At 19.5% G+C, this 26,377-nt stretch overlaps 2 protein-coding genes and 1 long non-coding RNA gene across 3 annotated transcripts; 2 read left to right on the top strand and 1 right to left on the bottom strand.

Annotated features, from left to right (window-relative positions):
• The first annotated feature begins 859 nt into the window (after positions 1 to 859).
• On the top strand, positions 860 to 6,978 carry LOC135145316 (nicotinamidase-like). The gene is made up of 7 exons (XM_064077428.1): positions 860 to 957; positions 1,192 to 1,273; positions 1,769 to 1,812; positions 3,716 to 3,801; positions 5,813 to 5,933; positions 6,462 to 6,535; positions 6,838 to 6,978. The coding sequence occupies exons 1-7, from the start codon at positions 868 to 870 to the stop codon at positions 6,959 to 6,961; spliced, it is 621 nt and encodes a 206-aa protein (XP_063933498.1). The 5' UTR covers positions 860 to 867; the 3' UTR covers positions 6,962 to 6,978.
• A 3,185-nt stretch (positions 6,979 to 10,163) lies between these two features.
• LOC135145314 (mitochondrial proton/calcium exchanger protein-like) lies at positions 10,164 to 20,969 on the top strand. The gene is made up of 15 exons (XM_064077426.1): positions 10,164 to 10,250; positions 10,725 to 10,819; positions 10,887 to 11,030; positions 11,870 to 12,007; positions 13,262 to 13,325; positions 13,715 to 13,854; positions 15,650 to 15,796; positions 16,942 to 17,046; positions 17,162 to 17,270; positions 17,321 to 17,421; positions 17,473 to 17,640; positions 17,733 to 17,825; positions 17,887 to 18,064; positions 18,111 to 18,218; positions 20,897 to 20,969. Exons 1-14 carry the CDS (start codon positions 10,169 to 10,171, stop codon positions 18,212 to 18,214), a joined length of 1,668 nt encoding a protein of 555 aa, XP_063933496.1. The 5' UTR covers positions 10,164 to 10,168; the 3' UTR covers positions 18,215 to 18,218; positions 20,897 to 20,969.
• Positions 19,805 to 25,732, bottom strand: LOC135145315 (uncharacterized). Its single transcript, XR_010283407.1, has 5 exons — positions 25,650 to 25,732; positions 24,695 to 24,832; positions 23,212 to 23,318; positions 21,637 to 21,759; positions 19,805 to 19,880 (listed from the first exon to the last, which is right to left on the bottom strand). It is a non-coding gene; the product is annotated as an uncharacterized LOC135145315 (long non-coding RNA).
• Between the last annotated feature and the right edge of the window lie 645 nt (positions 25,733 to 26,377).

Below are 26,377 nucleotides of genomic sequence, written 5' to 3'. Positions count from 1 at the left end.
TAGTATTGGAGAAGCTTTTACTTAGGGTTTAGTTCACTAAGTAGTAGCTTACTAGGTGACAGCAGCGTATTATAAGATCGTAAATAAAAGAGTGGTTAAAAAAATCATGTTTTGTATAACGGTATCTTTCATTAGTGTTGTAAAAACAATTGTTAGATATGAATTCATTTTATTATTATTATTTTTAAATTTAATGTTGATGTAGTAATCACCGAAAGCCACAAAGAATTTTGCAGCAGTAAATTTTAAATTTCTTTTGGTTAGTGTAGTGAATTGTTGGTCCCCGATTTTTTTCCACTTTTAAAATCAACTCTTTTATAAAGAAAAGAGCACAGTATAGGCAGTATGAACCTTATAGAACTTCTAAGAAGAGCACCGATTATACATATTTACAAGAAATGAATAGTAAAAAGAGGGGAATTGATGAGACTTACATAGCAAAAAAAAGGAGACATAACGAAAATCATTTCTTAATTAAACTCAATCCAAGTATTGTGTTAATGATAAAACTAATATAGAAGATACTTATCTTGTTAGCCCGTAAAATTATAAAGCAAGTAAAAGCTTTCAACTGTAATAAACTAGTATACCGCAAATCATCTCAAGCTCATTTAATCCCAGTATTATTGTTATTCATAAAACCACTACAAAGGATAATTATTCTGTTAGTTTTTAATGTAAAACTAAGAGTAAAAGTCATCTACTGTGAAATCTTTTGGCCCTATTCAAGCATTTTACTGGTCTACTATAGTCCAATATAACTTTGAAAATAAGTTTTTAGATTGTATGATTGATTGTTATCATTATAAATATTCTACAAGTGTGACTCGCTCAACCTTTTTTTAAAGTTTACTTCTCTATCGTGACATGAAGGCTTTAATAGTAGTTGATCTCCAATATGATTTTGTTCCTCCGGATGGTAAGTTGGCCGTACCTGGAGGAGCCGAACTCCCTGAGGTAGAATTAATTCTGAAAAAAAAACGTAACAGTAGCATAATAATAACTTTAAATAATTAATAAAGTAAGATATTTAATATATATTTTTTTAGCTGCTCAGCAGTAAATACTAGATATTAAAGCACTATTTAAAGAAAAATATGTATTCTTAAAATAAATATTACACCATAAAGAAGAAAATTTTATTTAAAGTCATAAACTTATTTTCTCGCTTTGATAATTTACTTAAAACAGAAAATTTCTAATTTGTGCGAAGCTTTGAAAAAAAAGGGGTTTCTTATAGTCGGTACTCAAGACTGGCATCCTCGTAACCATGGTTGCTTGAAATTTATTATTACTACTATTATTCTAATAATTTTTTTTTAAAAAAAAAACTTTTTACTTTTTGCATTACGCATTCTGACTGCCGCATCAATAAAATTGTTCAACCTTTAAATAGTACAAATTCCAAAATTATTCTAATTATTATTTTATATACTAACTAATTTTGTTTAATAAGATGGCCTTCTCATACCTAATTTAAACTTTTTTTTAATAAATTTAGTTTTATAATTTATAACATTTCTCCTATTAAAAGTTTTAACGAAATAATATTTCTTATATTTCAATTATTGAAATAATAAATTACTTAAATAAACTTATTATCTGAATGGCATTGTAAGTTTTAAACATTGTAGAAATTTTGCTTTTGTTAAGCTACTTTTAATTAAGTTTTATTATTTTCATAACATTGCGTATTTAGAAGGATTCTTTAGGCAATTTTAAATTTAAATTTTTTAATTATTATACTAAGTCTTATAATTTTCAATAGGAAGTTTTGCATCCACTCATTCGAAACCGCCATTTACTATGGGAGTAATAAATATATATATAATATTAATTCAAATAAATTTATTAATTTTTATTAGCAATAATCACTAAAATTTAAAAAACTATGAAAACAGTGATTTCAAGAATGACAATTTTTTATTATAAAAATTTCGAATTGTAATTTTTTAAATTATACTTTTCATTTCTTTTATATTTTTTTAATTAAGAAATTATTTTTTACAAGTTAATAATATTTTTAAAAAATAAAATTTATATTTTTTTTATAATTTAATTTAATTTAATTTAACATTTAAAACTTTATTTTTTGGGGATTTTGTAGAACACTTAAGAACTATAATCCGCTTTTATATAGTTTTATAGTTTTACTGTAATTTTTATAAAAAAAATCTAAAAATACTTTATATATATTTTCTCTAAAATTCTATTAAATTATAATTAATTTAGTGTATAAATTATTGTTATTATTTCTATTATTGTTATTTTTTTTTATTCTTGAATTATTCAAATTTTATATAAAAAAAGCTAAAAAAAAGTAACTATGTGAAAGCAAGTTTAAAAGCCTTCGCAATTTTTTTTTTATTAAAGTCCCTCTTGGTTATACTCTATAAAGAAAGTGTTACAAATATCTTGAAATTTACAAAACTTTATATAAGAATGAGTTCCACTTTTAATAAAACTCATAAAAAACTATATTTTGGCTAATTTTTATTATATAAATATAAATTTTTTATATACTAAAAAAATTATTTCATTATACTTGTACGTTTACAGAAGAGTCCCGAATGCTTCCATTTATATATAAAAAATAAGCCATTTAGTTCTTAATAAACAAATCTTGTTAATATTTGCTTCCTTTTATTAACTCTAAAATTTATCAGAAAAAGGAGAGAAATTTTATATTTTTATATTATTTTTTATTTTTCCTTTATATTGTAATATATATATTATATTTATTTATACTTTTATTATTCTTTTTATTATTATAAATGAATTTTGATAGAAAAAATAATATAAATATTGTTTGTTTCTACTTTTTATTATATTATAAAAATTTATTATTATAATATAAAATTTAAATTTATTTAGTTTCTTTTTTTTCTATAAAAAAAATAAATTTTATTTATACATTAATATTTTTTAATACTAAAAAATATAAATTTTAAATACTGAATATTATTTATTTATTTATACTTTTTATTATATTATTCAAATTTACTATTAAAATTTAAAAATTTGAATCATTTAGTTTATTTTTTTTATCAATATTTCATAGTAAAAAATATAAATTTAATTATTTATTTAAACATATTTTATTTAAACAATTATCAATTTTTTTTTATTTTCTTTATTTATGTTATTATATAAATATGCTACTAAAAAATATAATAATTTTTTTTCTTTTATTATTATTATTAAATTTTAATACCAGATTACATTAATTTATTTATACTTTTTATTATATTATAAGAAATTATATAAACTATAAAATTTATTAATAGTAATTTTTTTATTTATTTATTTTCTTTATTATTTCTGTTTATTAAAACATTAATTTTTTTAATTACATACTTTTTATTATATTATTCTACAAATTCTATATTTAAAAATTAGTATTTTTTTTCTTTTCCTTGATTTTCTTAATAATATTTGTATACAAAACTTATTTTTTTTTTTTCTTATTAAAGGTAAATACCAGAATATATACCAAAAAACTTTAAAAAAATAAATAAAAAAGTAAAAAAATATTAATAGAAATATAAGACTTTACCATAATAAATAGTATTAATATAGAATTAAACTTTTCTTAATATAAATAAAACTTTTCATATAAAAAAATAAGTAATAAAGTAAAAATTTAATGTTCCATAAAAAAATTTTCTATCCTATTTTTCACTATTTAAAATTTTTTTTGGGGCACTTCCCCGAGGAATTATCGGGAGCGCCGCAAATGCTATGGCCTGACCATTGCGTGCAGGAAAGTAAAGGCGCCGAGCTTGATTCGCTCGTGAAAGGGTATACCCATCATTATTAATGGAACATATCTTTATATTTAATTTCTGCCTTCAATATTTGTAATGATTATCTTTTTATGATATATTTTTTATTTTTAATAAAAGCTTTTTATATAATATTTGTGAAACTCAATTCTCTTGTGAAATCGGATATTATTTATCGTTGAGAGTTTAATATTTCTTTCTTCATTATTTTTAGTGGATATCTTTTTAATAGTAGATTTCTTATGTTTAATGAAAGCTCTTCATATATTATTATTGAGCTCAATTTTCTTGCGAAATCGTGTATTCATTATTTTTACTGAAAACTCCTGTTCATTATTTTTAATGATTATTTTTTATAAAATTTCTGAGCTCCATTCTTTCGTGAAGTCGTACATTCATTATTTTAAATGAGTATTTTTTACATAATATTTAAGTTTGACTCTCTCGTAAACACGTGTATTTCTTTATTTTTTTAATGAATTTTTTTTCTATAAAATATTGAACTCCAACTTTCTAGTGAAATTATATTTTCCTTTTTTTTTATTACTTTTATATAATACTTTTACGTATATTATTGATATATATAATTTTTTATATATATTAATAGTTTATATTTTCTTATATTTAATATTTTTTTTATATACAAGAAAAGGTAAAAGTTTTTTTTATTATTAATAATGATTTTTTTTAATTAAGTATTATTTTATATTCCAAAAAGAAAACGATAAATTTATATTTATATTTATTACTTTGTTATATACATAAAAGTAAAAAGTATTTGTTATTAATAAATAATTTATTCTTTTATTTATTTTGTAATCTACGAAAAAAAGTTAAAAAGTTTTTATTATTATTTATTTTTTTATATGTAAAAATTTAAAAAAAATTTACTATTTATAAATTTTATTTAATATTAATAAATACACAAATTCAAAATGTATTACTTAAATACATTTTATTATTCTCAAAAAGTTAAAAAGTGTTTATTATATATTTTTTTTGTTTGATATTTATAAATACACAAAAAGTTGATAAAATTTTTTATATGAAAAAATGTTTTTCCTTTTTCTTATAATATTTTTATAAAAAAAAGTTAAAAGTTTCAATTATTATAATTTTTTCAATATAATATTTTTATTATATTTATATAAAGTTGTGTTTTTATTATGAATCATGAATTAATTTTTTTTTAATATAATTTTTATAAGTTCAAAAGTTTATATTAATAATTAATGTTTTAACCATTTAGTAAATATTATTTTAATAAAAAAAAGTTAAAAGTTTTTATTATAATAAATTTATTTATTTTTTTTAGATATAAAAATATTTAAAACAATAATTTATTATAAATAATAAATACTATTATATTATTATTATTTTAGAATATTATACTTATTAACTTTATAAATATAAATAATATCAATATTAATATAATAAATCTTATATATATAAAAAATACTTTTAGTTTTATTATTTTATTATTTTAACTTTTTTTTCATTCTTTACTTCTTGCTTTATAATTATTAGGAATATTAATATTAGTAACTTTACTATAATAATTATTAGTATTATTTATAAGAAATTTATAATTATTATTATATATAATATCCACAAGAAAAATATAATCTTTTGCTTTTATTTATTGATACTTAAAATATATTATGGATTATTAATAATTATTATATTTTTTATATAACCTTTATGAATGTAATAATATTATTTATATAACAATAAATTAAAATAAGCAATAGTTTATTAATTATATAAATATAATAAATATGTAAAAATAAAAAAATTTTACTTTTCCCTAAAATATTATCATAATTATAAATTGTTAATAACAAATTTACTTTATATTACTAACTTTTCTTATGCGTATTTATTAATATATAAAACTTCACTTTTACTTTATTTGTAATTATTATAATTATTAATTTTATTATTATTATTATTGTAAGTACTTTTACTTTATTTATTCTTGTTATAACTTATAATCATTATTATTATTAACTTTTTCATACTTTCAGGCACCTTGAAAAAGTTATTCAAAAAGGGACCAATCCCGCTGTGGATAGTTATAGCGGTTTTTTTGATAATAATAAAAATGGCGATACCGGCTTAAACGATTATCTGCAAGCTAATAATATTGTAAGGTTTTATCAAATAATAATAATAATAATAATAATAATAATAATAATAATAATAATAATAATAATAATAATAATAATAATAATAATAATAATAATAATAATAATAATAATTATAGAGAAGTATTAGTTTATTATTTTTTATTATTATTCTTTTTTTATTTTTTTATTTATACTTATTTTTAAAACATTTCTTTATTATTTTCTATTTATATATTTTTTTATTTATTGTTAAATTATTAAACTTTTTATTACATCTCTATGATTTATTTTTTCTTTCTTATAATTATTTTACATTATTATTTCTATTTGCTATCTTTTTTATTTTTATGATCATATTTACGTTATAATAATAATAAAACTAACAGTATTTATATATATCATATACAAGAAAAGTATAAAAGATATTATATTTTTATTAATAACTATATTATTGTTTTTAATAAACTTTTAAATAACTTTTGTTTATGAATATTTATTATAATTGTAATAATAAATATTAATTAAAAATAAATAATAATTAAAATAGAAAAAAGTTTATGTGTGCGGACTTGCGCTTGATTACTGCGTAAAGTTTACTTGCTTGGACGCTGTGGCGCTTCAGTTATTTTATTTAATTTTTTTTTTACTAAATAACTTAAAAAGTACCTTATAGCAAATTATCTTCAAAAGTATAGTAAAACTTTTTATAAAAAAATTAAATTAATTTTTATGGAAGCAATGAGGTTTATAGATTTACTATTTAACTTAAAAATATTTTAAAGCAATTTATCTTCAATAAACCTCATTTAGGAAATAATTTAATTTATTATTTTTTAAAATGAAATTTATAGACTTGATCGTTTTGAAATTTAATTTCATTTGCTTTATTTTTTATTTATTTTTTAATGAATAATTTTTTTTAGTTATGACACGAATCTTATAACGGATTTGTGCCGCGCCGTGACTGTTCAAGGCGGAATCGATGCTCTTAAAGAATTAAAATTAAAAAAAGTAAAATTGGTAGATTCTAAAGAGCTCTTGAAATAATCTGAAGTAAAAAAAATAAAAAAAAATTTGAAATAAATTTAAAATAGAAAAGTTTATCTTTATATTTTTATATAAATCTTGGTTTTCTAAAGAACTCTTACAATAATCTAATAGAAATTTTTTAATAAAAAGCTTTATTCTTCAAAACTACTGTCACGTGCTAATCTTTTTCTGAAGAACTCTTACAATAGATTGCAATATAAAACTTATAATTTAAATATGAAAAGCTTTAAGAAATTATAATTTTATAAAAAGGCTAATATTTAAAAAGATAATGACCTTAAAAAAAGTAAAATCAAAGTCATCCAGTTTTTATATATAACTTTTCACAGTACAAAAATAGCGAGTTTTTTAAATTAAAGTTGGAATTAAAAAAAAGGCTCAATCTCGGCAAACTTTGGATCATGACTTGGTATAACTTATAGAGAGCAAGATTAAAACTGTTACATTATAATTAGAATGTAATTCTTCTATTATATTTGAGGATCATCTAATTATCTTGATAAAAGTTCTGTAAGATTACTTATCGAAGTATAATTTAAAACAAGTAAATTTAATATAGAAATTTTATTTAGTTTATCGTAAATAGTTAGCGGTAGAGCTACAGCGAGAGTGATATTATTAAAGAAGCGATAATAAATTTAACTATAGAAAATTAATTATATTTGGGTAAATGATTGAGTAATTCCGGTAAAAGTTTGGTTAGCCTGCTAAACAACCGCCCACCCTAAGTAATTTTTGATAGAATAATATAACATATTAGTGAGTTCAATTTAGCTATTTATTATTATCGACTAATTTTATAATAGATTCATATAAGTCTTATGTAAATAATAAGCTTTAGACAAAGGCAACTATGAAATTGTGGCAAAAAATCAATAAATTCATAAGTTAAATTTAAAGAGAAAATAAACTAATTATTATCAATAAAAGTTCTGCTAGATTACTAAACAAATGGTTAATCTGTGTAATTTATTTTACTATATTGTAATAGTTTACCATCAAAATAGTTATAGTTTCATTGATATATTTTATTGTTATGGTTTTGGTGTAAATATTTAAAAGTAGAGCTACAGCGAGATAAAAATTGTTGTACAAACCATAATAAAATCAAATTTGAATCATTAACTAATAATTTCGGTAAAAGTTCCTCTAAAATGCTAAAAAACGGATTGTTGTAAATTTTAATTGGACATTTAAAGTAGTTTACTCAATAAAATTTAAAATAGTATGAATAAAATTTTATATACTAAATTTGTTATAACTAGGTGTAAGAGCGGCAACGAAACAAAAATTGTTGCAAAGATTACGTAAAGTGAAGTATAAAAATATAACTTAAACTATAAAATTTTACAGAATATCCCGAATAAGTTCTTTTGAATGGTTTAACTAATTTTTCTGTGTAACTTTATTGCATAATCATAATAGGTTTACTTTATAGCTTAAATTAGATAAAAAAAATTTTAATACGTTCTTTATTATAAATTTGATATGAGCAATAAACGGTAAAGCTACAACGAGATAGATAATGTTGCAGAAATATAAATGAAAGTATAAAGAATTAATTTAAGCTAAAAAAATTTTGTTATCATTCCGATAAAAGTTCTTCTAATTTGCTAGTCAACCGATCAATCTGTGTAATTTTTATTTGCATACAGAGCTTAAGTAATTTTAATTAAAAAATTAGTAATAAATTTAAGAGGCACTGCCTTAAATCCGCATTTACTTAGACAATAACTTTAAACCAATTTGGTATTTAATACAAGTTTAATAATATTAAACAAGGATATAGCTTATAAAAATAGTTATAATTTTATAATAATATATGTAGTCTTTTATAAACTCACAGGATGGAATTGCAAAGGCTCAGTAATTATAATTTTAATTAGCCCAAACTATTTAATATAGAAAATAACGGTCCCCAATGTATGGCAAATATATTCTAATAAGTTTTATTTTTTTGCACATCGATAGTTTAGTGTACAACTAAATAGTATATTTACCATTTACGAAGGGTTCTGTTATTAATTACAATTTATTTAAATTTTTTTTAAAAACCACGTTATCTTCTATAATATATCTACTCTTTAGTAGCAGTGAAACAAAAAAATTATCAATTAATTAACTCAATTATTTAAAATATCTCAAAATTAGAAATATAATTTCCAACTGTCGTATTTTTATTTTTTTTTTTTTTGCACTTTTATAAATTAGGGTAAGTGAAACAAAGCACCTTATGTTATAAATAAAAAAATCTAAAACTTTTTAAATTTTTTTTAGCTTAAACGTTATATTTTAGAACAAACACCTTTATAGTGGAAGTAAACTTGGAAATTTATTTATTTATTCAACCATTATAGTAACTTCAAAAAAAATTTATTACAATATTTATTAAATACTTTAGTTTAGTAGTGTAAGAGAAACAGTGTTTTTCTATATTCCAATTATTAATAATAAATACTAAATTATATAAATTATATTTTCAATTTTTGAACATCCACTTCAGGGAAGGAAAACTGATTTATATGTTTAATCATTTAGATAATGAGAATACTTATATATATTTTATCTAACATTGTTTATTAGTGTAAGTGAAAAAGTACTATATATACTCTACTATAAATAAAAAATTCTATAATTACCTAATTTCTAAACTTTTTTATTTTGAACAACACTACTTCAGTTGAAGTAAAACTAATTTTTTATTAGCACATGGCCTTGAAGAATTTAATTAGTTTCTTGCCAATTGTTAGATTAGCAAATGGATAGGAGTTTTTTTTATTCTTTATAATGTACAGTTATTCCTTTTGCTTTTGTAAGTTTTTAAAGAAATCGTTATATACTCTAATATAACACTTAAAAAAAACATTTATTTCTATTTTTTTTTGTTCTTCTGTATTGCTACAAGTTGGTTACTTGTTAAATTAATTTGTTTACTAATTAGGGCGTTGTAAAAAACAAATCGAAAAACCTTTTTTTAAATATATTATTAATGGAACTAAAAGAAAAAAACATTTTTTTTGTAGAAATATATATTATACTTCAAGAGTTATACCTGCTCAAAAAAGTGTTTTAAAATTTTGCAAAAATACATCTTTTAATGAAAAAAGTGGTCATACTGCTGAAAATGAAAGTATAGGAACTAGTCATAACTATCATCATTCTCCTGAAACAGTTAATAATAAAAAGGAACCTTTTTATAATAAAATGATTAAATTTATCGACCCGAAGCCTCAAGTACGTAAATTTATGGACACCGCAAAAGAAACTTTGGATCATTACAAAGCTGGTATAAAGTAAAATAAAATCTAATTCTACTAGATAAATTTATATACAGAGCGTTATATTTTTTCTTATAAGAAAGTAAATTTGTAAGTATAACATTTTTGGTACTTTGAAAAATTGCAAGTTTTTTAATTTTGTAAAAACTTTTTTTTCTCCACAGATCTGGTTTTTATTAAAAATTCTGTTCTACTTTTGTATGGGAGCCTTATATTATTTATTTAAAAAAATGAACTAGAGAAATTTTTAATTATTATAACTTTTAGGTTTTTTTAGGTATTATTGCAGTTATTATTTACGAAAATTAAATTTTCATTTTATTTAAGTTAATTTATAGAAAAGTAAAATTTTAGAAAATAACAATCCATATAAAATTTTTTTATTGTGTTCTTTGGTGATTAAAGTTAGCAAGTTAAATACTTTTTTTTATGGAAGTTTTTCTTGTTTCATATTTTTGTTATTGTGAAAATATAAAAAATAGGTTTTCAGTTATTATTTTACGATATCAAAATCTCATCTGCGTTAACATGGAAACTTTTAAAAGGATGTGCGCTTACGAGAAGGGAACGACGTCAAGTAAAATTTACCTATAATAATTTTTTATTTATTTTAATAAGTTTATTATAATTATATTTCGTAACAGCTCGTACGCACAACTGGAGATCTTCTCCGTCTCGTTCCCTTTTCCATTTTTATTATAGTCCCGTTTATGGAATTTCTTCTTCCAGTCGCACTTAAATTGTTCCCGAATATGCTTCCAAGTACTTTTGATAGCGAAAAAGATAAAGTTAATAATTAAAATCCTTTTTTATGAATATTTAATTCTTTTTTTTTAAGTTTTTGTCATCCTTATTTTTTGATGAACTATTATTATTACTATTACATTTTTAAAGCGTTATATTTTTTAAATCATTTATTATTAATATAATTTTTTTTTAAGTTATTATTTTAATTACTTTTTGATGGGATTGTTATAACTATTATTACTACGTACTATACGTTAATGTCACTTAATTTTGTATAAAATTATTAATTTTTTTGTTCACATTATTATTACTGTTTTTTTCTTTGTTTTATCATTATTAAATTGTATTGTAATATTTTTTTATACCATTTTTATGAAATTTTTTAATTTTTTTTACTTATTATTTTGAAATAAACTTTTTTTACGTTTTAATTTTAATTTTTTTTTCATGAATTGTTAATAATATTATTATTACCATTTACACAAGTGAATTCATTAATTCATTTTTAATGATAATTTTTACTACTTTATTTACTTTTGATGGTTTTTTATTAATCTTATTTTTTTATGCGGAATTTTTTTAACTTATAATGAAATTCATGCCGTGCAGTAAAGATTTAATTATAACTTTTTTGCTAGTTATTAATATATTTATTTGAAAAAAAAATTTATAACTTTTTTCCGATTATAATTATAATTATTTTTGATGGTTATTATTAATAGTAATTACTTTTATGCTTAAATATTTTTAAACGTTATAATGAAATTTACGACTCTTTTACGCGTTGAAATTATTTTATTTAAAAATTATTATCATTATATGTTTTTTATGCGTTTTTTAAAATTTCTTCTAAAGTTTTATAAAAATAAAAATAAAAAAGGAAGAAAGAAGGAAAAAACGGTTAAAGGTAAAATTAGAGATGGCGAAAGTTTTGCAAGATTCCGTTGAAGAAATTGCTTCGGTGAATCCCAACAAAATTGTGGAGTCTGACTTGAAAGTTAAAGAGATGTGGGAAAAAGTAAATAACCTTTATAATAATAGTGATAGTAATAATAAAAATAATAAATTATAATAATACTAATAGTAATGCTAATAATAATAAAAGTTAATAATAACAAGTAATAATATTATAATAAAAAATAATACTGAATAATAAAATAATATTTACACTAATAATAATAATGACGGTATAGTAGTAATAATTAATAATAGTAATAATAATAAATTGTAATTAAATAATTTCAATAATAATAAATAAAAAGATAAATAATAATTATTATATAGTGATTACTTCGACTTTTTTTTTTAACGATTATACTTTTACTTATAATTATTTATATAAATTTATTTATAAATTATTTTTTTTTAATTCTTAATCTATTATAAATTTTTATTTTACTTAAACAATAATAATATTACTGGAAATATTATTATTTTATAAATATACTTTTATATAATTTTTTTTATTAAATCTTAATCACTTATAGAATTTTATTTTACTTATAACAATAATAATACTTAATTTTTTTATTTTATTTTTTATTGTAAAATCTTAATATGCTATAAATTATTATTTTATTTATAATATAAAAATTACTCGAACTTTTTTGTCTGTTATCCTTTTTTGTTTTGCGTTATTTATAAGTTATTTGTTTCAATTTTTTCATATTAAATTTATATCAAAATAATTTTCTATTTTACTTTCAATCATAATAATAGTGACTCGAACTCTTTTATATTCAATTTTGATACATTTCATTAAAATTCATGCTTCTTGTCTTTCAAAAATTAAGAATATTTTTTTTTCGTGTGAGTATTATCATAAATTTTAATGAATGTTATTAGCTATTAATAAATATTTGTGTAACATTTCATTATATTTGTGCAATTATTTATTGCTTACTTATCGGTCTAACTATTAATTAATTATATTTACTGTATTTTTATTAATAACAATAATACTTTTATTTATAATTATTTATACAGTTTTATATATTTTTTATATTTTAATATTAAATTTACCTCCATTATGAATTTTAATATATATATTTTACTTATTATTTATTGGTTTTTTATTTATGCTCTATTATAAATTTTTAATATTTATTTGTAATATATTTTTTTACAATTATACTTTTAATTATGATTATTTATACAAATTTTATATATTTATTACTTTTTAATATTAAATTTTTGTTATAAATAAAAAACTTTTTTTACATGTTACAATTATTTATTTGTTTTATTTATTTTTATTGTTTTTATTTAAAAGTTACGCACCGGAACTTTTTATATTTCGCAAGAGGAAGTTATTAAATTTTTAAAATTGTTTGAAGGTTTTTGTATATATATTATTATAATACTCTTCATTATTATTACTTTTTTGTTTCATATATGATATTTTTTTTTATGAACCCTTTTATTTATTATACTTTCTTTACGTTTTATACACTTGCATTATTTAGAATATTTTTTATTATAAAATATTGTTGATGTACACTTTTTTAAAGTAAATTTTATTGCTAATATTATTATTTTATTATATAATTTTCTTATATTAATTGATTTTAAATGTAAACTTTTCGTACAAATTCTTTTTATTTTTTATATATTAATATTCTTTTAAATATTTTTTATTTATAAAAACTGACAATATTTTTTTAATAATAAATTTTATTAATATCAAAATTTTGTAAATTATTTACTTAGTCAATACTTTTTTTAGACGAATTAACGCTCGACAATCTCTCACGTAAACAAGTGGTGGCCCTCTGCAGAACGATTGGCCTCCCTACTGTTGGGACCACTAATTTTCTCGCCTTTCAACTTCGGATTCGCATGCGCCAATTACGCGCTGACGATCTCGTATGACCTCTGTATAATTTCTGATATACATTTAATTTCTTGTAACCCCATTTGGTTGGGATTTGTATTATTATTATTATTATGAAATATTAAATTTTTTTTGGTTGTTAATTTATTTGATATATATAATTTTTGATACTAGAATTTTTTTAATATTCTTTTTTAATTGTTGGAGTAAGCAGTATATTTTTTTCTTTATTTTCATTATAATTTTTGTTAGAATTTAAACTCCAATAAAGCTTTTCATATTAAAATTTTTATTATACTGTTGGTACTGGAAAATTTTATTTTATGATTAAGAAAATAATAGATCTTTTCTTTTGTTTTTATCAAGAGTTTTGTACGAATTTTAGCGCCTAAATTTATTGAAGCTTTTTTTTACTTAAAGTATTATATTAACTACTTATTTTTAATTACTAAAAAATTATATGTAATATATTTAATTGTTGGGGTAATCAGAAGTACTTTTTTTTTGTTTTCACTATAATTTTTGTTGGAATTAAAGCGCCAACTAGAAATTATGGTAGCTCTTAATGCTGAAATTATATACTATTTATAATCTTAAAATTTTTTATTCCATATAAATTGTTGAACTTAAAATCTTGGGGAAAAGAAATGAAACCAATATGGCTTACGCCTCATTTGTTGGTGAGAAACAATTAGTTAGATTTTTTAATGTTGGGTATCGACCAACCATAATTTTTATTACTTGACTTTTACAATTATCGTTGAGGAGAAAAAATAGTGAATATAATTTTTTTTTGGCCATTGACCAATTTAATTATTTTTTATAACGTTTACCTTTATTGTTGGGGAATTTGAGAATATTATCTGAAAGTATTATTCACTAAAAAAGATTTATTAAAAACGTGCTGACCAGTCATTTTTTTAATTATCACGGTTTCTACCAATGAGAAAAGTCAAAAAGCCAATTATTATAATGAAAAGTTTTCATTAAAAAGTTATTTTAATATTTCACGCCATTCGTTTGAACAATGTAATAATGGTAATTTGTTGTTGTGAGGACCAATTGTATTTTTTTATTTTTCATATCCCGTCCCCAGCTGTCGGGAAAGGGAAAGAATATAGTACCAATACTTTATCGTAACTTTTCTGGTGTTTGACTCATTCGGGGCTGCCAATCATAAGCTTTTAATTTTTTAACTATTTTTACCGAGTGGGAAGGCGATTAAATAACCCCTTTCTACTATATATACACATGTCATAGTTGTCACTAACCAATCACTATTGCCTTTTTATCATGTTACACTTTAGTAACTAAGGAGAATTAACAATTTTTTTTAATTGGTTGATATTCAATAACACCAGTCAATCATAATTCTATTTTTTTGAACTTTTACTTATTTTATAGCTTTAGTTTAGCCACGTGTCTTCAAGAAAATTAACTTCATAATTTCTTTTGTAAACAAAAAATCTGACCAATGGGTGACAACCAATCAAATTATTTAATTTTTGCAACTTAACTTTTATTGTTGGGGTTAGTAAAAACGAGTTTCTCAAAAAAATTGTATTTCAATTGCTTGATATTTATTTTTGCTAATTGGTGAACAACCAATTAGTTTTCATTGTTTTCATTAAGAAATTAACCTCATAATTTTTTGTATTTAATAAATTTGACCAGCTCTTTAATTGTTGGTGGCAGTAATTAACAAACTTTACAGCGAAAGTATTCTTATATTTTAAATTTTTTTTACATTTCATTAAATATTTTGGCTAAATTGGTAATTACCAATCAAGTTTTTTTAACCCTCCAAATGTTGGGGCCGCCAATCAGATGATACTAAAAGAAGGAGTCGATAGCATGACCGTTTCTGAGCTGCAGACGGCCTGTCAGGATCGTGGCATGCGCGCCATCGGCATTACTATTGAGCGTCTTCGTTCTCAAATGCGACAGTGGTTGAACTTAAATATAAAAGAAAAGGTAATTATATTTTTCATTATTTTTGTTATTTTCAATTCACCAATGGCTGAAGTTTTTTAAATTATGTGAATTCCTATAATTTTATAACTAAACTTTTTAATTTTAATTATTTCATATTTAATATTCTTAATTATATTTTGGGGGGGGGGGTCCTTAAAATTTTGGAAAAAGTTAGGTTATTTTTAGCGCGTGTTAATATAGTTATATACTTCTATTGACATTTCTTACTACATTTTATTATTACGTTATTGCCAACGAAAATAATGCAAATAAATATAATACCTCGAAAATAAAGTTTATAATCGTAACGGAGTAAAATATTTTTAGTACTCAATAAAAAAAATGATTCATTAAAATATATGAATAAATTTTGTATAAGTAATTACCTATTTGAAAAAAATTTAGAGATACAAAAAATTATTTAAATTTAAAAAAGTTAATAATATTAATACTTTTTTTACTTAATAAAACTTGAACAAAATCTTTTTATATAAGAGTTTTTTTAATGACTTTAAAGAACTTCTTTTTGTGAAAATATATATTTTACTTATAAATATCAAAGAATATATTTTAAACAATTTTTTTAAAGATTTTAAAGAACTTTTTACTGTGAAAATAAATAATTTATTTATAAACATTAAAAAATAAATTTTAAAATTTTTTTTTAATAATTTTAAAGGACTTTTTTTGAGAATTTGTATATTTTACTTAATAATTTTTAAAGAAAAGACTTATATATAACAATTTTTATGCTTATGAAGAATTTCTATAATAAATATACTTATAAATTGTACAATATATTTTTACAAGTTTTAATGATTTAAAAGAACTTATTTTGGGTAAATATATAATTTTTTACATAACAAACTTTTAAAAATAATTATTATATAATAATCTTTAATGTTTCTTTAAAATACTTTGGGAAATTGTGTATAACAATTTTTTTGGTAATCAGGAACTTTTTTTGGTGAATTATATATTATATATATAAACTTTTTTGAAAAATACTTTTTATATTACAATTTATATAATTTTCAAGAACTTTTTTTTGTAACAAATTTTAATGATCTTAAGCTACTTTTATTGTGAAATTATTTTTACTACTACTTAATGTTATTATTATTTTCATTATTTCTAATGACGAGGTCCCGACCACTATTTTATTGCTTTCACGAGCTTTAATGATTAATCCATCAATTGATCCTGACACTATTAAGTCTTCTTTGCTAACGAACCTTTCGGAAAACTTAGTATTTTCATTATCGTTATTATTATTAATTATTATGATGATAAATATAATTAATTATATTATTATTAAAATTTATTATTATTGTTGACTATTATTTGTATATAAAAAAACAAAAGGTACACGAAACTGACTTACAAAAAAAGAGAAGCAGAGGAGAAAATATAGCCAATCGAGAACGACTGGAAGTTATTAGGGAGGAAGATAAAAGAATTGCTGAAGAACGAGGTTTTATAAAAATAATATTAATATTAAAATAATATTAAATACTTAAGAAGAAGAAGAGAACGAAGAAAGTGGTACCGAAGAAAAGAAACCAGAAGAACATGAAAGTATTAAAGAGAATGAAACTAAAACTTCCACACCTACAAGCGATTCAGTAAATATATTTATTATTATTATTATTTCAATTATTCTGAATTTTTTGTAGGACAAAAAAAAAATTTTGAAGGAAGAAGGAAAAGAAAAACCCGTAATTTCGCAAGAAGAGCTACATAGTATTGCTGACGCTGTCGCCAATCTTTCCTCGTGCTCTTCACTGCAAAATGAACTCGAAGAATTGAATGAGCTGCGCGGAGAGAGAGAAGAATATAAAGAAGTTATATTTATTATTATTGTTGTTGTTATATTATTACAGTTATTGTTTATTTATTCATTATTATTAATGTTATTATTATTATTATTATTTAGAGCAAAAACGGCGTCGAAGAATCGTTTAGTAAAAGACAACTTGAAAAGAAACTTGATAAAGTCATTAAGAAACTTGAAGAAGAAATTCATTCAGTAATAATAAATCAACCATATCCTTTATAAAAGTGTTTTAATACTAATAATACATTCATAGCGAGACGCACTTTCCGTTGCGACGATTGACGCTGATAAAGACGGCGTTGTTTCATTGGATGAACTAATTAACGCGGCCAAAGCTCGCAATATCCCATTGGAGGAATCACGTCTTGCAATAATCGCTAAATGTCTTGATATTGATAATGATGGGAAACTCGTTCTTAAAGAAATCCATGGTTTATTTTAATTATTATTATTTTATTATTATTCACAATTTATTAGACGTTTTCGAGGCTCTTGAAAAAGAAGAAACTAATATTAGTATTGAAGATATTAAGCGCGTTGCTGCCCTTCTCGCAGCTGAAAGTAAAACTAAAAAGCCTTAAAACTGTATTGAATTATTTTTATTTTATTATATTTAATAAAAAGTATTATTGTTATAATTCATTAAAATTGTGGATGCTGTCTTTTGTTTTATACAAAATTCCGTCACTAGCCAACAAAAGTCTTAAGCATTACTAGCAGATCCTTATAATTATTCAATTATTGTTACTTCACTTAATGAACTATATAATATTTTATTTTTATATATATTATTATAGTTTCATAATTTTTACTTATTATAATATTTACTATCGAATTTTCCTGATTATTTTCTATTTAATATTACTATCATTATACTTTTTTTTATAATACTATTTTTTATATCGTTTTATTATAATAATTTTTTATTATTAAATATTACTATAATAACACTTTTTTATAAAATATTTTTTTTGTTTATTGTTTGTTTTCATTATTTTCCAAAAAAAAACTTCAACTTTGATAAATTTTTAAAGAAAAGTCTTCATATTATAATATAAATTATGCGAAAGTTAATAGCTTTAAATTTCCCTAATAATTTTTTTTTGATTTCATTATCACTAAAGAAATTTAGTTTATTATTTTTTATTTTTTTTTTTTTTTTTTTGGGGGGGGGGGGGGGGGGGGGGGTTTATTTTAAATTTGACTAGAACAGAACTCACTTCATTATTTCTTTGGATTTTAAAATTTTTTAAATAGACCTTAAAAAATCCAGTTGTTAATATGATAAGTTAATTGGTATGTTTTAAGTATCATAAAAAAGACTTTTAAAGGCGTATAAAAATAATGAAAAGTTTACCGACCATGAGCGCTATAATTTTTTTATAAGAATGAACCAATAATTTTATAAATAAATCACAATTCCAAAAAAAAATTTAATAAAACACTTTTCGATACTGTTTATAATTGTTTATAATATTTTCCCACTAAAAATCACTACCAGTTTTTTTTAAAAAAAATGTTGTGTACCCTCTCACGTGGTCTAATTGAAGGTGGAACAGCGAATCAGAAACCAAAAAGGCTTGGGAGGGGCTTGTATGCAATCCCAAAACGGATGCGCACGTGGCATCGGCAGTTATAATAAGATACCAATACCCACGTTGACTGTACACTTTTACAGATATATAACAAACTTTTTAAATATTATTATTAATCATAATTGTTGTATTTATAATTTATCAAACCTTTTTATTCCATTTCTTAAATAAAATAAAAAAGTACTCCTTTTTTATATATATATACATATTTTTTAATACTAAAATATAATAAACGTTAACGTGAACAATTATTATTTATTATAATTGCTGTATTTTTAATTATTCACCAAAAATTTATTCTAATTTTCAAAAAAAATAAATACGATTTTATTTTTTCCCTTTAAACTAAAAAAACAATAAAATATTAATATAAACAAATAAAAAATTCTGCAATATAAAGTTTTTCCAATGGTAACAAAAAAATTTTATTATCAATATGAATCTAATGAAAAATTTTCACGAGTGTTAAATTTTATTTTTTTGCTGTGATTTTCTTCATGTTGAATATTTACTTGTTTTACTGTATATATATAAAAATTTAGTAAATTATTATTATTAGTATAAATATTTACTTAAATCTGCGCGAATTTTTTCTAGAGAACTGTCATCTTTAGCCCATTCAATTACCAAATGACGCCCATAAAAATGCGTGCTAAAAATTTATTAATATAAAATATACTTAAGTTAATATTATAAAATATAAAAAATAATTTCGTCATAAAATATCTTGAAAGTAATTAGTTGATATTTTTATTGAGAGTATTAAAAATATTAAAATATAAAAAATCGTAAAACTTAAGTCAAAAAATTTTTATTATAAAAAAAATTAAGAATAGATTACTTAAAAACTAGAAAAATAATCTAGTTAATATATATATAAACTTTAGCCACAAAAATTATTAAAATAAAAATATTATCATTAAAAAAATTGCTTTAAAGCATAAAAATATAGTTAATAAAAAATTATAAAATATTAATATATTAAAAGTTATCACTAAAATAATTACTTAAAAGTTTAAGAAAAATAATTATAAAACTTTAGTCAAAAAATTATTAAAATAAAAAAACCTTATCACTAAAACAATTACTTAAAAATTTGTAAATGTAATAAATAAAAATTTATAAAATATTATAATAATTATTAAAAGCTTGAAAAAAATTGTAATATACGCAAACGTATTAAAAATATTACAATAAAAAAAGTTCCATAATTAAAACCTTTTAATCTGTTGTAAATAATGATGGTAAGGTGATAATAATTAATAAATCAAAATTGTAACTAGAAAATTATTATAACGTTATAAAAAAAATTCAGTAAATAAATATATACAATAAAAAATTATACAAGTACTAAATTCATTAAAAAAATTGTAAAAAATAATCTTTAATATTGTTCAAAAATATAAAAAAGTTAATATTATAAAGTCCAGTGACCAATAAAAAATTTTTTAAAAAGAATAATCGTAAAACATAAAACATAAAATTACTATTAAAAAAATTGTAATAAATGAATAATCATTCTTGCAGTAAAAACACAAAAGTACTAAAAAAAGCATTAAAAAAAGCATTAAAAAAGCTTTCATTAAATAATTCAAAAACCATTAAACAATTTTTTTATACCAAAAATAAAATTTATATATAATAATTACTAAATAATATTCTTTATAGAAACTAAAAATGAAATATCGTACAAAAACGGAAATGTCAATAATAAAAAGTTCAGCAACTTCAAAGTTAAATTTTTTTTAATTAAAAAAAATGGAACAAAATTATACGAAAAGTACCCAAAAATAATAATCGCTATAAAGGTAGAAAAATTAAACAAAAAGATTATATATAAATTGAAGTTCTGAAAAAATCATTATAAAAAGTGAAGAAACCAAAAATCACAGAAAAAGCTCAAAAAAAGTAGAAATATATAAAGAATATAATTATACTAAAAACTTTATTAAAATTAATGAAAATTACTATAATCATTGTAAGTTAAAAAATTTGTAAAAAAGTATTTATAAATATTAAAAAAAATTAAGTTCTGAAATATACACTTATAAATAAAAATATTAAACAAACTTCACAACAAAGTTTTAAAAAACTAAAAATAATAAATTTAATAATTAAACAACAAAATATTTATAGTAAAGTATCAAAAAAAGACCAGAATATTCATTAAAATAATTGTAAAATATAATAATCACTAAAAAAATTTCAAATTATTATAAGATAAATAAATTTATAGTTAAAAGTTTAATTATATAAAAAATTTAAAGATCGTATAATCCTAAAAAAATTCATTAAGATGTTTTAAAAGTTATTAAGTATAATTATTATAAAAGAAAGTTTTAATATATTTTATAACTAAAAACTAAAAAAGTCACTATAATTAATGGGAAAAGAGTCTCATTACAAACCTTGCAAGTGCTTCAAAGGCATTTTGCGCTTCTTGTTGGTTAGCAAACTCGACAAATGCAAAACCGCGGTGGCTTCCGTCAAACTTCTTAGGAATTCGAGCACTTTTCAATTTTCCAAAAGTTCTGAATGTGAATTTTTTTTAATAAATATAAAATTTAAATATTATTCAATAAAAATTTTATATCAAAAAAAAATTATAAATTTTATTAATTCGAAAAAAATATATATTTATATAAATTCTGACTAAGTAATAGAAGTTTTACTATAATTTATTTTATTAAAGCCAGTAAAATAAAAAAAATATTTAGATAAAAATAATAAACAGAAAAAGTTCTGAAAAAAAAGTTTTTTATGTATTAAATAAATCATATGCAACAAATAAAAATAATTATATTAAAAATAAAAATAATAAAACTTCTATAATATCTAAAAGTGAAGACGTTCTTTATTTTCTTTTTGATTAAAAAGTTATGAATAAAAATAATTTTTAAAAAATTAAGTAATAAAATACTAAAAAAAAGTAAAAAAGTAATAATAAAATGTTCCAACACGCATATATGGTTACAAAAAGGTAAAAATATATTTTCAAAATAATGTTTGTTAATAATTTTCTAAAATTAAAAATTTCATTTTTAAAAAAGTGAGAATTATAATAATCAATATGCAATAAATTAAATTTTGTAATAATAACAATTATGATGAAAAGTTCTTAAAATGTAAATATAAACAAAAAATTATTAATAAATATAATTTAATACTTAAATTTAGTTAAAATAAAAATAAATTAATAAAAAGTAAATTTAATAATCATTTTCTATATTAAATTAATATAAATTTCTAATAATAAACTTCTAAAATATCTAGAAAATTAAAATAAGCTTTACATTTTTATTCTAATTAAAAAAAGTTATTAATAAGAATAATTTTAAAAAAAAAATTTGAAAATAAAATTAAAATTTCTAGTAATATATTAATAACAATGACCTAAAATACCTAAAATTATACTTAAAAGTTTATATTTTTATTTTATTAAAAGAGTTATTGATAAATATAATTTAGAGTGGAATTTAAAATAATAAGAATTATCGGTGTAAATTTTTATAATAAAAAGTTCTATACAAGCTGCTTTACAAACTAAAAAGTTCATGCTAATTATATCAATTATTTATATATTCTTAGGAATTTTCGTTATTTACAAGAATTTTAATATTATATATACTATTTTCATAATTCTGTTATTTATTAGTTTTCTTAATAGTATTTATAAATTTGAAAATATACTATTTATATAATTTCGTAATATTTTTATTTTACAGGTTTATTACTAAAATATATATTTTTCTATAAATTTTTAGTAAGTGCATTTAGTTTCATTAAAATAATTATATATTTTTGTATGCATTTATTTATAAGACTATTATAAGTATTATTAATATTGTTGTTGTTATTATCATTATATTTTTCTAAATATTATTTCTAGTATTATTTTTTACATTATTTATATTTAAAAATATTTTTAAATACAATTATAATTTACACTTTCATTATTATTATTTAACAAAATAAAAAAAAACCCAAAAAGTTCTCTCAGTTCTTTTACTGAAGCTTCAAAAGGAACGTTTCGCACCAAAAGTTTAGTACCTTTCAGTTTGTCGTTCTGAGAGGCATACTTCCTTTTATTCTGATGACAAGATAAATATATGTATTTCATATATAATAATATAATAAATTTTTATGTAATTAATAAATATTAAAAAGATTATATTATTATTATATTCAGCATAAATAAAAATATATAAAAAACACAAAAAATATAAAAGTTCAAAATAATAAAAGATTTAGCATAAAAAGTAAAATAATAAAAGGAATAAATTAAACAAATATATAGTATACAATAATAATATAAAGTAAGTTATAATCAATAAAAGAGTGTAATAATAATAACTAAACTAAATAATAACGACTAATGAAAAGTAAAATAAAACTAAAAATAAAATTCATAATATTATTATAATAATAAACAAAAATATAATAAAATATAAAATAAATAAAAATTCAGTATCTTTATGAATTATTATTTATTCAATACCCAAAAAAATTGTAAAAAAAGTATAGAAGTTTATAAATAACCAAGTAAAATATTATAAATTGAGAAAATCAGTACTAATATTTTTTTAAAAAAAGTAAAAAAAGTAGTTAATAAAAGAAAAATCATTAATAAATAATATAGTAATAATATAAAGTAAATATATAGACACAATTCATAATCATAAAATAATATTAATAGAGTTATACGAAAATAAAAATATAAACGTATAACATTCATAATAAAGTTAAATATTTTAAAAAAAAATCTCCAAAAAAAATTAGATATATATAAAAGTTCATCAAATTTATACATAAATGTTCATAATTTTATGATGAAAATGTAAAATAATAAAAATTGTTGACATTAATATTATTATGACCATAAAAAATTGTGGTAACTGTAAAAATATTAAAAAAAACTTATAAAAATGATGAATATTTATAATTATAAAAAAAAGTTATATATAATTTATATTACTATTATATTAAATAGTTAACAAGTAATAAAATAATGAGAAAACCTATTAATATTCATATAGATTAAGAAAAACAATTCATTATTATTAAAATATAATATTTGATATTTAATTAATACAAAAATTACTAAAAAAAAAAAAGTATAATATAGTAATTCTATAATAAAGAATTAAAAAAAATGGAAATTATAAATTCATTAAAGTTTTTCCACTACAAATTTTAAAACAAAATACCCCCAACAATCAAATACTACGCCCGCCGATACGCCATTTGAGGATAATTAAAAATCTACGATGCGACGAAGCGCCAATAGAAGTATATTAAAAAATGACAACGCCATTGCGATAAGGCGAAAGAGGAAAGGCACGTGTTGCGAAAATAATCATTTTTATTAAATAAAAACTATAACAGTTACGCGCACGCACATTAAAAATAATAATAATAAACTATAATAATAACAAAAATAGCGCTAATAATAAGTATAATAATAACCCTTTTAGGCCGTGAATTCTTTTGCGATAATTTTAACTCTAAAATGTGCCCATCAATTTTTATATTAGACCCATTTTTCAATAAATTGGCAGCGTCTTCTGGCGTATAAAATTCAACAAATCCAAAGCCCATTGATTTCTAGAATTATAAGGAAAATTATGATAACAATAATTAATAATGTTAATAATAATATATAATAAATAATAGTTTTTACATAACTTAATAATAACACAAATAAAAAAACCCAACAATTTTTATCCAAAAAAAATTAAAAAATGTTGAGAAGTAATAATAAAATAAATATAAACTACAACTCTATAAAGTTTTTATATTCAAAGTATTACAAAAGATATTTTAATATAATATAAAGTAAAACAAAATAAAATTATAATTAAATTTTTTTAAAAAAGTAAAAGTATATTAAAAAAAATAGTCTTAAAAAACGAAAATTAATATTGTTATTATTTTATATAAAATTTTTTTAGTATACAAAAGAAGTATTTTAACAAAAAATCTAGTGAATCACTGGGCCAATGAATAGAATAGATATAATATATTAAACATGAAATTATAGTTAATGTCTTAAAAAAGGTACGGAAATTTATTGGTGCTTAATATAAATATTGAATACAACTAATTTAGTGAAACTAACAAACAACAAAAAGAAATATATATTTATAAATGTTCATTAAAAAAACTTATTCTGTTCATTATAAAAAGCTCAGAAAACCGCTTAACCAATGCAATTATTAATAAAACCACAAATCAAAAATTTAATGATTGACCAAAGGAAAATGATACATTACTAATTTCCATAATAATACTTTAGCCAATAGAAAAAAGTTAATAAATCAAAAAGGCGAAAATTTCATGCTTCAGTAAAAAAAGGTCAATTAAAAATGTGACATTTTAACAATTTTTGAATGAAAACTGTAGTAAATTAAAAGTTAATGACCAGTTCATTATTTTTCGGATCTTTTTTTCTTGCTATTGTCATCGAGCGCACTTTGCCATACTGTTGGAAAACAGTTTTTAAACTTTCTATAAAAAATATATTTTTTAATTCATTAAAAAAAGGAAAAATTAATTTCTTGTATTTAGACTAAAATTAAAAAAAATAAACGTATTTCTAGTAAAAATAATTCACAAACTTATAGAAAAAGTAAAAAATTTAAAATATTAATACGAAAAGTAGAATTTTCTTAAAAAAATAAAAAGCATGAAATTAGTTCTATAATAAATGTAATAATGAAGGTTTTATCAACAAAAAATTTATTAATTTTAAAAACAGCAATAATAATAAAAATTCACTATAAACATGGATTAAAGATAGGCTATGATACTTCAAATAAAAAACTGAACATAAATTTATTTTCATTATTTTTTGTGAAATCTATAAGTTAAAAATTCTTACAATAATAAAAAATAAAATAGAAATTAAAACTTTAAATAAATATATTAAAAAAGTAGTTTTTTACTTATTTTATATATATAAAAAAGCAATAAAAATAATGAAAAATAATTTTCATTATAGATTTTACAAAAATAAGATTTCAGTACAAAACAAACATTACACTTAAAAATTATAAATAAAAAATAATCTAAAACATTTTAAAGATAATATTTGTTGTTCATAAAAAAATATAAACTTTTATAAAAAATCTAATAAATATAAAGAAATAA

Source organism: Zophobas morio, unplaced genomic scaffold (genome assembly GCF_036711695.1).
Source record: "Zophobas morio isolate AGI-343-1 ecotype UQ-CSIRO unplaced genomic scaffold, CSIRO_AGI_Zmor_V1 ptg000143l, whole genome shotgun sequence".
Lineage (NCBI taxonomy): Eukaryota > Metazoa > Arthropoda > Insecta > Coleoptera > Tenebrionidae > Zophobas > Zophobas morio.
The sequence above is the reverse complement of the archived record's forward strand: the minus strand, read 5'-3'. Positions and strand labels throughout refer to the sequence as shown.

What these genes read in the sequence shown, in the direction of transcription:
- LOC135145316 (XM_064077428.1), top strand. Translation starts at nt 868, where the DNA reads ATGAAGGCTTTAATAGTAGTTGATCTCCAATATGATTTTGTTCCTCCG. An exon ending in AACCGCCATTTACTATGGGA is followed by an intron (nt 1,813 to 3,715) that starts GTAATAAATATA and finishes CACTTCCCCGAG; the next exon opens with GAATTATCGGGAGCGCCGCA. An exon ending in CTTGATTCGCTCGTGAAAGG is followed by an intron (nt 3,802 to 5,812) that starts GTATACCCATCA and finishes TCATACTTTCAG; the next exon opens with GCACCTTGAAAAAGTTATTC.
- LOC135145314 (XM_064077426.1), top strand. Translation starts at nt 10,169, where the DNA reads ATGATTAAATTTATCGACCCGAAGCCTCAAGTACGTAAATTTATGGAC. An exon ending in ACTTAAATATAAAAGAAAAG is followed by an intron (nt 15,797 to 16,941) that starts GTAATTATATTT and finishes TCTAATGACGAG; the next exon opens with GTCCCGACCACTATTTTATT. An exon ending in CCACACCTACAAGCGATTCA is followed by an intron (nt 17,422 to 17,472) that starts GTAAATATATTT and finishes AATTTTTTGTAG; the next exon opens with GACAAAAAAAAAATTTTGAA.